At 42.5% G+C, this 12551-nt stretch overlaps 1 protein-coding gene across 1 annotated transcript in view; it reads right to left on the reverse strand.

Moving 5' to 3' along the window:
• MSANTD1 (Myb/SANT DNA binding domain containing 1) overlaps window positions 1–10051 on the reverse strand; it is a 92226-nt gene extending 82175 nt beyond the window's left edge. Inside the window, exon 1 of the mRNA XM_084626442.1 lies at window positions 10030–10051. Coding sequence (XP_084482568.1) covers window positions 10030–10045 — 16 coding nt within the window. The 5' untranslated portion in view covers window positions 10046–10051. The remainder of the gene's footprint in view (window positions 1–10029) is intronic.
• Window positions 10052–12551: the final 2500 nt, after the last annotated feature.

Raw genomic sequence — 12551 nt, forward strand, 5'->3', positions numbered from 1 at the left:
GGGTTGTTATCCTTGTTGTGTGAATCAATGGCAGCAGAACTGTACCTGGCATACCCCAATGGAGACACTCACCCTCAACTAAATAGCACTCGCTAAGCAGGGGACATGGGTTCCAAAGCCTAGTGACTTGAGAGATGGTGGGGACAGGTATGTGTACCTGGTGGTGTGGGCCCTGCTTAAGGGTTGTAGACAACATTTGACCCTTTCTCTCTCCACTGTGTAATAGAGTTAATTTAGACTCAATTGAGAGTCTTGTTACATACTACAGAGGTGAAATCACTGATACCCAGGTCTAAGTATTAGACCTGCTTTGGGGCACTGTCTCTGATGCAAGAGACTGCCCAGTGTGCACCAGCAGTGAGGATCACCCACTAGCAGCTAAAAATCACTGAAAGCTGTGTTAAGTGGTGGGCCCTGAAGACATCTTGGTGATCAGGTGGCTGGTGGAGAGGATTGGAGTACAGTCCCATGGAAAGGCGCAGTGAGCAGCCAGTAGGGTGGCTGGTGGAGAGAGACAGAGTAGAGCCTGGCAGAGAGGCATGGTGATTGGCAGGCAGGGCAGAGATGGGCAGCGAGCGAGTGCCCAAGCAGCAGCGTGAGTAAGGTGCATCCTTACTTCCCCCCTCTATACTCTGGGTCTGCACTGACTAAGGGCAGCAACTGTGAGTGGGGTGCAGAGAAGGGTGGGGCACGTTAAAGGGACTTTTGGGTTGCTGGATTTATGAACCTGAGGGAAAAAGGACGCTGCCCAACTTACTTGGGGGTAGGTCTTTTGCTCATGGTTTATATTTATGAACCCTGTTTGAAGTGTTTTCCCAAATTAATGCCAGATTAGGTCCCTCCTTTTATTAAAAGGTTTTTTTGATACACTCAGACTCTGTGCTTGCAAGAGGGGAAGTATTGCCTCTTAGAGGTGTCTGGAGATGGGGTGTAATTGTCCCAGGTTACTGGGTTGGGGCTCGAGCCTGTTTTGTTTTGTATTGTTGAAAAGGAACCCCTAGATACTGAACCCAGCCCTTGTTGCTACCAACTCTGACTGGCAGAAGGGTTATACAAGTCTTGCTATATTTGGTGTTTTTGTTAAAACTCTGGCCCTCATGATTGCAGAGAAACGCTTGGAAACATGAACGAAGTGCATCCTAAAGGTTCAGAAACCAAAAGACAAAAAGTACCCAACATTTATTATTGGCTTAAACATCATGAGATTTGTGGGAGGGGTGTCATTCACGATTTTTTTAATGCTTGGAGTTGGCAATACTGCAGATATCACAGGGGAGTTATTGAAGAAGTAACAGGTTAAGAGTGGTGCAGAAGCACCAAAGCCTCTTGAATGGAAGGGAGAGTTCTGAAGGCTTCAGAATACAATGCACTCACAAGAGGGTGGAGATTGAATCAGGTGAGAGATGGAGGAAGAGCTCACTTAACAATTAGGGGCTGCTAGAAGGGACACTTACACGAGAGCCAAAGGAGGGCATAGCCAGCAGGAGGAATTGGCACCAAATGTTTATTTATGCACTTTAGGTATTTTTACACTGGTGTAGTTACATCGGTGCAAACTCCCAGCACAGATGATCTGCAAAAGTTAAATCTTGAACAGAGGAGAGTTACTTTGATTTCAAACAGTATGTATGTTCTGCCCCTTGCCCCATCCTCCATTTGGTTTAAAACTGGGTAAGTCTCAACTGTACAGCACATCTTCACTGTGAGTTTGCGTCAGTGTTGCACTGTAAAAAAAAATAATCAGGGTAACTTAGGTAATTTAAATAAAGTCTAGCTCAAGAAATTGGTGCATCTCACTGCAATTGGTCATGTCACTCAGTTAAACTCCTTCAACACAATGCGCATGCACACCAGTGTAGCACTCCTACGGGCACAAATAAATCTAATTCTGACATTCCTTTTCCCTTTAAGGATTGAAGGACATGCAGCCGCAGAGTTGTGTGCACACCAAAAGGACTGAGTAGCAATGGGGCTTGTGCAAGCTATATTTGCTTCTTTTTTATATTTGTTTCTTTTTTAAGTCTAATAGAACTCCAGTTTTAAAACTGTTCCTTGTCTGGGAGTGTAATACCAGCAGGACAGGATAGGTAGAAAAGGGACACACAATGGGAGTACTCTTTACAGTAGTTTTGCCCATTAACAACACTCCCAGATGACTAATTATATATTAAGCTCCGTGTTCAGTCAGTGTCTTATAACAACCCTTCTGAGCCCTACAATGTTCTGAATGCCCTTCCTAGACCTGTTTTCTGGTCTGACCATATGTTTCTTTACTTTCCAGCTTGACCTTTGTTCCTCTCATTGTCTAGGAGTTTCTGCCACAGTAATTGCCTTACTTGCTATGTACTGTGTAATTAGACTGTGTCAACACTAGTTTTGTCGGCCATATTTGGGCATCCAACATGACTCCCATCCTCATGTGGTGTTGAACTTAAGTAATAGAATCACAGAACTGGAAAGGACCTCGAGAGGTCATCTAGTCCAGTCTCCTGCACTCAAGGCAGCACTAAGTATTATCTAGACCATCCCTGACAGGTGTTTGTCTAACCTGCTCTTAAAAATCTCCATTGATGGAGATTCCACAACCTCCCTAGACAAGTTATTCCAGTGCTTAACCACTCTGACAGTTAGGACGTTTTTCCTAATGTCCAACCTAAACCTCCCTTGCTGCAATTTAAGCCTATTGCTTCTTGTCCTATCCTCAGAGGTTAAGAACAACATTTTTTCTCCCTCCTCCTTGTAACAACCTTTTATGTACTTGAAAACTTACGTCCCCTCTCAGTCCTCTCTTTTCTGGACTCAACAAACCCATTTTTTTTTCAATCTTCCCTCATAGGTCATGTTTTCTAGACCTTTAATCATTTTTGTTGCTCTCCTCTGGACTTTCTCTATATTATCCACATTTTTCCTGAAATGTGGCATCCAGAACAGACACAGTACTCCAGTTGAGGCCTTATTTCTTGTGTCTTGCTTACAACACTCCTGCTAATACATCCCAGAATGATGTTCGCTTTCTTTTGCAACAGTGTTCCACACGGTTGACTCATATTTAGCTTGTGGGCCATTATGACCCCCAGATCCCTTTCTGCAGTAATCCAGCAGATGTTCTGCTGTTGTGGACAGGACAAATTCCACATCTATTTTAACTTCATTTATTTCAACCTTCATTGTGAAATTTGAGCTGAGAGACAACAGTTGTAAAATACATCATAAAAATATAGTATAGACACAGCCTTAGAGACCCAGCAATTTTAATGACTCACTCTGGCTTGTGAGTCACATCTTTTGCCTGTTTTGTTCTTCGGTATTTGCACAGCTGGCTTGTTTGTCATTAAGTTAAGTAACTGACTCTCACAGTAAATCACCCTCTTTTTCATTGTTAAGGCCCTGCCTGTTACCAGGTTTCCTCCCTTACATGGTTAACTTGGCATCCCTAAGCAAGCTGCTTTGCAACATAGATTTTAGGAGATTTAGGTTGGCTATTAGGAAAAACTTTCTAACAATAAGGATTGTTAAGCACTGGAACATGTTACCTAGGGAGGTTGTAGAATCCCTGTTCACTGGAGGGTTTTAAGAACAGGTTAGATAAACACCTGCCAGGGATGGTGTAGGTATACTTAATCCTGCTCAGCACAGAGGGAATGGACTAGATGGCCTCTGAAGGTCACTTCCATCCCTACATTTCTATGATTGCAAAATAAAGTAAGCAAATATTGTGGTAGTTTACAGAGGATACTTTGGTAAAGTTCCTGCACATCAACACACCAAGTAAGTTCACCAAGGGACAAAAACCACTGGTATACCTGATCTGCTGGTAGTGTTAAAAATACTCCCCAGAGGCCTTTTCACCACTGAGGAAATTAGAAGAAATTAACATCAGGTGTTTCCTATAGCATGATTGTAAGTGCTCTGTCTAAACGCAAAACTCTCAGTTGTGTTTCAGTCATGCTGACTTGTGCTTGACGGACTAGACTTTATCTTGAATTAACCTTGATTAAGCCTCAATTGACTCAGCTTCAATCATTATGTGTTGTAGAGAAAGCAGAGTGTCACTGACAACAAACAAAGCAATTAGTCCTCCAAGGGCTGTTGCACAGTTCACTACCCTTTGCAAAATTGACCTATGTAACATCCACTGCCTAGGGGTGCCTGCTGAAAGCGATCTCACCACTACAAAGCCACCTGCAAGCACACATGTGGATTCCTGTTGCAACCAGCTTCCATGGAAACCAATTTCTCTTGGCCATCAATCTTCAATCCAGTTCCTGATCTATGAACTGTACTATGCCTCATAAGGGATCAGATGGATCAGTGTCCAGGTACTCATTGCCTTATAGACAAAGGCAGTACTGTGGGACCTTGGCAGCCATGAGAGAAACCAGAAACTGCATGAAGATGGCATTTCTGTATCTTGGAGGGCTGAGAAGTCACTGAATTAGAGATGAGTACCATGAACAAGTATAATGTCTGAAGGCGATTACCAGAAGATCAAAACCAACAACAAGTCTAGGAAAAGCTGCCTATTCTACATTGAAAGATAAGGTGGATGAGGTCATATCTTTTATTGGGCCAACTTCTGTTGGTGTCTCTCTCACCAATAGAAGTTGATCCAGTAAAGATACTGCCTCACCCACCTTGTCTCTCTAATATCCTGTGACCGACACAGCTACATAGTCTACATTGAGACTAAAAGGGGTGAGAGACCTTGCAAGATGAGTGAATCAGATCTATTTAAGCCAAGTTTCTGGTTCAGAACAGAAAAAATATACACTTTCAAGTCCCTCTGGAAAGTTCACCTCTGCTGTGGTGCCAGAGGGAAACCTGAGGACTGACCATGACAATTTTAAGGAGTAATTGGGGAGTATTTAATAAGTCCGGTTTACGTTCAATATTTTGTTAACCTAATTGTGTTCTTCCCTTTGTCCATCCTCTTTTTGTCTGTCTTAAGATTGAGAGTTCCTCAGGGCAAGGATCATGTCTACTTTTCTATTTGTAAAGTGCCTAGCAAGTTGTGGGTATCACCAGAAATAATCAACATTAATCATTTTTTGACTGTCATTTTTAAAATAACTTGGGCCAACTATTTTACTACTGTAGGTGCCTTCCATTATATTTAACAGGCCGGTATTCAGAAAAAAACAAGATCAGCATCACTTTTAAAGATTATGACTATTATTATTTAATAATTAAATTGCAGTAGCACCCAGAGATATTAAACACATTAAGACATTGGGTAAAATTTTCAAAAGTGCCTGTGAATCCAGAGCCTAAATCCCATTTTCACAAGTCTAAGTCTCATTGAAAGTCAGTGTGCTCCTGAATGCCTATGTCACTTTTGAAAAAGGGACTCATTTAACACCAATATAACTTGGGCATTTTTGAAAATTGTACCCACTGTCCATGCCTTGAAGCTTACAATCTAAAGAGACAAAACTTATAAAGGGTCGGGGAGTGGAGAGATGGGCCATGATCAAGTTTTATATACATTTAAATTTTGAATTAATAATTAATCAGCTGTTTCCATCTACCCCTCTACCTATCCATCATTAAACAGCTGATTTCTAATAGACATCATGGCAGTGTGACTCATGAGTAGGAATTTAGAGGAAGAATGTGGCTTTACACAGCTGGGAAGCAATATCGTGCCATCTTCTCACCCCAAAAAGCTCCAGGGTGCATGGCTTGCTCCACAGATTCTAGACATTCTATCTGAACAATCTTGGGACACATCATCTAAGATGAAAAGGAGTACTTGTGGCACCTTAGAGACTAACCAATTTATTTGAGCATGAGCTTTCGTGAGCTACAGCTCACTTCATCGGATGCATACCGTGGAAACTGCAGAAGACATTATATACGCACAGAGACCATGAAACAATACCTCCTCCCACCCCACTGTCCTGCTGGTAATAGCTTATCTAAAGTGATCATCAAGTTGGGCCATTTCCAGCACAAATCCAGGTTTTCTCACCCTCCGCCCCCCCCCCCCAAACTCACTCTCCTGCTGGTAATAGCACATCCAAAGTGACAACTCTCTTCACAATGTGTATGATAATCAGGGTGGGCCATTTCCTGCACAAATCCAGGTTCTCTCACTCCCTCACCCCCCTCCAAAAACCACACACACAAACTCACTCTCCTGCTGGTAATAGCTTATCCAAAGTGACCACTCTCCCTACAATGTGCATGTTACTCTGAAACCTATCATCTAAGATGCTGCTGAAATCAAAATATCTTTGGACGCCAAATGGGACAAACTAACGTCTCCTCATGTTAATAGTTTCTATTTACAACTGCACATAGAAAATCTGTTTTGTTTTTTTTTCCTGTAAAAGAACATCCTTTCCAGAAAATTCTGGTGGGAAGAGGAGAGGACAAAGAGTTGTATTTTGCCTGAGGGGAGAGCAGAAGTGATATTCTTGGCCCAAAAGAAAGAAGGGGACTGCAGCAAGGCCAACCATCTGAACACAGGAAAAGATGCTGGAATCTCTGCACCGTAACGAAATTTAAAATCAACAATTTTTCAAAACTATAAGCCTTGAGGAGTTATAGCTCACTTGTCTGAGAGTAACTAGTGTTATAGTCACTCAACAGCCTCTGAGACAGCACAGTGGGAGAAAGAGAGCAAGTTGTCCGGGAGAAATCCAGCACTAAGACGTTATGTGAACCCAAATCAAATTCATTTGAACACATCATGTGTGTATTATGTTTTTCCATATACACAGAGCAAAACAATCTGGATTATTCTGTAGGAAAGAGTGAAAACAGTGACTTAACTAACATCCCTCATCTGAACTGAAAATAAAATGGCAGCTCTTTATATACATTTGAATGACTGCAGTATACACTTCATCTTATACTGTTCCACTGTATTCAAACATTCAGGAAACAGAGTGACCTCTCTTTTCGGATACACGTCTACAACTCTTTAGATTCTTTTGTAAAAGAAAAGATTTTGTAGCTGGTCCCCTGGGAGCAGAGGATCCCTCCCATGGGCCAGGAAATCAGTGCAGGAATCCTCACAGCAGACCACAGAGCTGGAGCAGAATTTAAAATCTGGGTGAGAACAACAGAGTTTGACAGGACAAATCAACATGTGGAGAGGAGAAAAAAGGAAACAGTTCAAAACCATTGAGGGGAGGGGGAAAAGAGCCCAAATGGAAGTTATTTTTTAAAGGTTTGGCTGAGGTGGGCTTAATTACATTGAGTGTGCAAATAATTTAGTTTTTAGAATAATGTGGACAAATACACTCCCTATGATGTAAGAAGGTCCCTCTGTAAATGCCAAGCTCAGCTGCCTAAACCTCCTGCAATCCTTCTCCCACCACACCAAAACAAGTGACAAATGCCCTGATTCAACTGCCCTACCACCTCCTGCTACAGATACCTCCTTTAAAAATACCCCAGCTCATCCAACTCTCCTAACTATGGGGCTCTGCCTCACATACATACCTCTTCCTCACTTCTGAGCTGCCAGGTCTTTCCCATTAATAAATAAAATAAATAACACTTCATTTGCTGCTCCTCAGAGAATCACAAATCATTGTACAATGGCGAGTTCTGTAAGTATCATTATCCCTCTTTTACGGATGGAGAAACTGAGACTCAGACATTAAGGGTCAAATTTTGAAAAGGCCGTCAGTGACTTAGGAGCATAAGCCTCATTGACAGTCAGTGGGAATTAGTTCCCTGAGTGACGTAGGGGCTTTTGAACATTTTACCCTAAGTGCTTTGCTCAAAGTCACAGCAAGTTAGTGGAGGAGACAGGAATAGAATCAAAATTCTCCCAGTGTTGATTTATACTCAAAGTTCATTTGCACCAGTATCTTATGATCTGAGCTTAGTCTTAGGTTTAAGCTTTTTAAAAAAAATGTACAATAATTTATGAGGCACCCCCTCAAGATGCAGACACCCGGACGTAGGTTTAAAATCATAAAGTATGTACAATAACCCAAATACACTTGGCCATTGTCTGCTTACCTTGCACAGAAGAATAGGATAGATGGAATTAGGGGACATGGCCTAAATGACTATGGCCAGCCTGACTAAAAAAGAAAGGGCTCATTGCAGAAAACAACCACAGGATGACTCTGGACACCTTCAGAAAAAGCGACAAAGAGTCCTGTGACACCTTATAGACTAACAGACGTATTGCATCCAACGAAGTGGGTATTCACCCAAGAAAGCTTATGCTCCAATACGTCTGTTAGTCTATAAGGTGCCACAGGACTCTTTGCCACTTTTACAGATCCAGACTAACACAGCTACCCCTCTGATACTTGACACCTTCAGAAAAGGAGTTCGATAGGTAAGGCATTGCCTAAGTATAATAATGCTCAGGACAGCAAGGACAACTCAGCTAATCTTGCTTGCTTGTGGAAATGAGTGTGCTTTTAGAACCTGCATGTAACAGAATTACCTTTCCAGGACATGGGTGAAGTGATTTAAAATATCCCTTTATTGGTAAGGTTTTCCTTTTTCTCCATATGCCTCATTCTGTTCCATTGGAATCTTGATATCTGCTGCCCACTATATTGAATTGTCCAGACTAGCTAAATATAGCCTGCTCTTCAAGAATAGCTCAACCAGTTTGTTTCTCTAAGAATGAAGTATTTTATCAAGTGCCTCCAGGCCTAAAAGCCACAGCAGTTAAGGGATTAATTCAACTCTCAGGCGTACATTAAATCATACTAAGAGCATTCCACAGGAATACCATTCTGAAGCCAGGAGTGTAGAATGAATAGCAAACCCTATGTATGTTCTACCTAGGCAACAGAAAAATACACTTTCTTTTTAAATTCAGCATCAATCGCTCACATTACAGGGCACAATTATGACCAGTTAGAAACCATAGTTGGATAATGTTAACACTTTTTTTTTCTTTTTTTTACAGATGTCTTCACAAAAGTAATCCATGCTGTATGAGCTGTGAGAGTTATACTTTGTGTTAGGTAAGAGACATTTCATAGTCTCACCACCTGTTTAAAAGGCAAAACAGTTTATGATTTATTTTAGGAGCTGAACCTCTCTGCCCCTCACACATATACATTACACATACACACACACAGATACACAAGGGTAAAGCATAAAAAAGAACCTATAGTCATATTCTAGATATTGATCTATATCAAGCTGTTAAAAACAGAAGTATGAGCAGTCTCTTAGGAGTTTGCTGTAAAAGCAATTGGAACTGCAATTAGCAACCGCATAGCCTAGGAAAGGAGGGAGTTCTAACTACAAGCTAATTAGGAGGGCAAACACTGAAGCTTGTTAGCTGAGATGATAATGAGAATTATATTTGAGTGGCAGCAGACTAGCTATTCAGAGTTAATTAGAAACCTCAACTGATGGCATATTACTCTTAAGAGCTTTTGAAAAAAACAACTAGAAAAACTGTCCTGCTAGCTAAGGATCCAGTATATGATGTTGGGTAACTCATGGTCAGCGTGTTCTTGGAAGTAGCAAAAAAAAATTGTGCTAAGAAATCATAGTAATTTTGCGGCATGTGAGAAAGGTAAAGAGCACCAGGTTAATGGTGAAGTAGGTACTCCCACATATTTTCTGGGGTAATTTTGTCCATTTGTGATGAATTCATATGCTGGAACAGTCTGCAGTTTATGTAGCCCTGTTAATAAATTATTAATATAACAAATTGCACAAGAGCAATGTGCTCAAAAGACTGCTGCATATCCCAAATAACTAACGTGGGTGTGGTTTGGAAATGGGACAACGACTTGGACCCAGTGAACAGCCCTTGGCATACCTTCCATCCCACCCACAAGCCTCTCATTTTTCAAATCTCAGCAAGGGGAAGATTGCTGTTGTCAGATGTAACAGGGTGAAACAACAGCTGTGTGCAAGTTGCTTCCACCATGCCTCCTGTTATCTCTGTTCACTGGATTGTATTACTCTCTCTTCCCCCTCCACCCTTGCCTTTGTATAATTAGGGAGTAAAAAAATCAATAATCTTCAATGGAAAAATATGTAAAATGTAATTCCAGCAATGTGAATTGTGAAGTGTGGCCTTACCTGGGCTGAGTTGCATGGCTGATTCCTGCTATAAACAGAACACTGGGAGGAAGGCAGAGAAGTGTGTGTTTAAATGTTTCCTCTGTGTCTGATTGGAAGAGCAATAGCTAGTCACAGGGCAGGGGTGAGGTCTGGCTAAACTAAAGTAGGCTGATTGTTTCAAGAACACAGATTGATACTGTAGAACCTGAACACTGGTTTGTAGAGAACTTAAATACAGGAAAATATTCAAGTACTGTTGGGGAGAATGAACAGATTAAAATAGTTACTGGAATTTTCAATGTCACTATGGCCTTGTCTATACTGTATTAAAACTTGCACCACTTTAACCAAAAATCTCTTTTTAAATCTGTTTATTAAAGCCAATGCACAGCCGTATGGAGACTCTTCAATTGGTTTAGCTTAATTCAGTAGCAACCAAATTGAACGTAAAATCAATGTAAATCAGATTTAAGTCAGAGTGTGTAAGAGCATCCACATAGGGTTTTGCACCAGTTTAATTACATTGATTTAAAAACACACCAAGTTAACCAAATGTGACTTATAACATATGTAAGGGGACTGTTGGCCCCTTACTAAAACTCAATGGCGGTGTTTTGGTTGGCTAGCTCCCAGTACCAAAAGAAAGGGGAAGGGTCGATAGGAAATCAGGACTCTGAGACTCACAGTCCTCAGGAACAATAGATAGAGGCTAGTGCTCCAGGTCAGCCTGATTGAAAAGGTGGGCAGGCCAATGAGAGAGTCAGGAGGGCAGGGGAGTCCTGTTCTCCATGTGAGCTGGAATTGCCTGGGTCAGACAGAGTGGGGCCGAGCTAAGGAGAGAGCAGGGGCCTGAGCTAAGCTGGGGAGCAGAGCTGTGCCAGTCAGAGAGAATCAGAGAAGCAGCCCAGGGAGCAGGTCAGTGCTGGGAGCAGAGCCACAGAAGCAGCCCAGGGAGCAGACCTGTGCTGGGAGAAGAGCAATAGCAACCAGAGCCAGAAAAAAGCAGCCCAGGGGGATGGAGGCAGAGCAGCAACATAAGTGTTGAGGCAGAGTGGAGCTGGAGCAGTCCGTAGCCAGGTGCAGGGAGCAGCTGGGGAGAGCAAGGCGGGATCCTGGGCAGTGGGCCCAGCACAGGGAGACGTCCCCAGCCAAGAGGCCTTGCAGGCCAAACTTGGAGGGGGAGTATAACTAGGGTTGCCAACCCTCCAGGATTGACCTGGAGTCTCCTGGAATTGGTATTGATCTCCCGGTGACTATTGAAAGCAATCTGGGAGGTTTTAACAGGATATTTTAAGAAAATAACATTACATCATGTTGGGAAGCATAATCTCCAGAAATAGCTTCAGTCAGAGTTGGCAAACCTAATTGTAACCCTGGACAATCCCCCCCCTCCGAACACACACACTGCTCAGGTAACAGTCTAGGAGGATGGCTGAGAAAGGTTCAAAGAGGAGGCCAAGGTTGTGTTCCTCATGTTCTGTATCCTTGTCAGACGGTGCAGAAGGAAATGTTTGTGACTTGTGCACTCCAGTCTCCTCGTCCACCGGCTCAGAAAGGCTTTGCTTCAGCTGCCTTCCCCAGACAAAGGGGCCAGTTTTCCAGGTGCTCCCCACCAGCAGGGTGTCTGACAACCAGGCAGTGAATGTCTTGAAGGGCATTTTAAAAACAGAGATTGTTCAAGCACTGGAGGCTGTTACATCAAAGGGCACATAAGCATGACTGGCCGAATCTGCCAGAGATGGAACAAAAGAGCAGCGGGTAGGGACTGTTCAGGTTGTGCGTCCCCTGCAGCAGAGGTTTCATAATCCTCCCTCAGACAATTCAGCCTCCATCCCTTATCCCCATGGGAAATCAGGAATTGTGCATGAAGGAGAGAAGGGAATCCCCCTCAAAGGAAGACCTTTCCTCTTGGGCTAGGGCAGGGACCTTTTGAATTTGGTGTGAAAAGTGGTCTTGCGATCCCCAGCCAGTAGCTGCAGCGTATTCTATCCGCTCTGAAAAGGGCAGAGATGAAGAGATGTCTGTTAGCAGAAGAGGACTCCTCATCTGGCTCAAGTTCCTAATCCCCACCTCTCTAAGGAGTACATTAAGAAAAAGAAGAAAGGTGTTCAAGAAATTGCCCAAGAAAAATTTGGAGAAAACTGGCCTGTTCTTCTGGGGATAGCAGTTTCTCTGACTCATCACCAGAGGGCACTAGAGCTAAAGGATTTGTTCTTATGTTCTTAGTCGGTTTTCACCCATAGAAAAAGCCTAATAAACGGAATAGAATGGTTTGTGTCTGTTTCTTCTTCATCTTTGTTTACGTCACCACCTTCATGAGCATCAACAAAGAAAAAGAAGATTAAACATATTTCCTAGCCTAAGTCCAACAGAAGAAAAAAGAAGGGAAAATTGAACAGAAGGATCTTCTCCACAAGAGGAAGGTGAACTGTCAGACTCAGTCTGGAGTGAAGGATGAAGTGAAGCAGGCAGATCTTTTTCCAGCTGAGTCATTTGAGAAGACAGTACAAAAGGTACGATTAGGTACTTGAGTAGTTCTT

Source organism: Lepidochelys olivacea (assembly GCF_965140295.1).
Source record: "Lepidochelys olivacea isolate rLepOli2 genome assembly, chromosome: 4".
NCBI lineage: Eukaryota > Metazoa > Chordata > Testudines > Cheloniidae > Lepidochelys > Lepidochelys olivacea.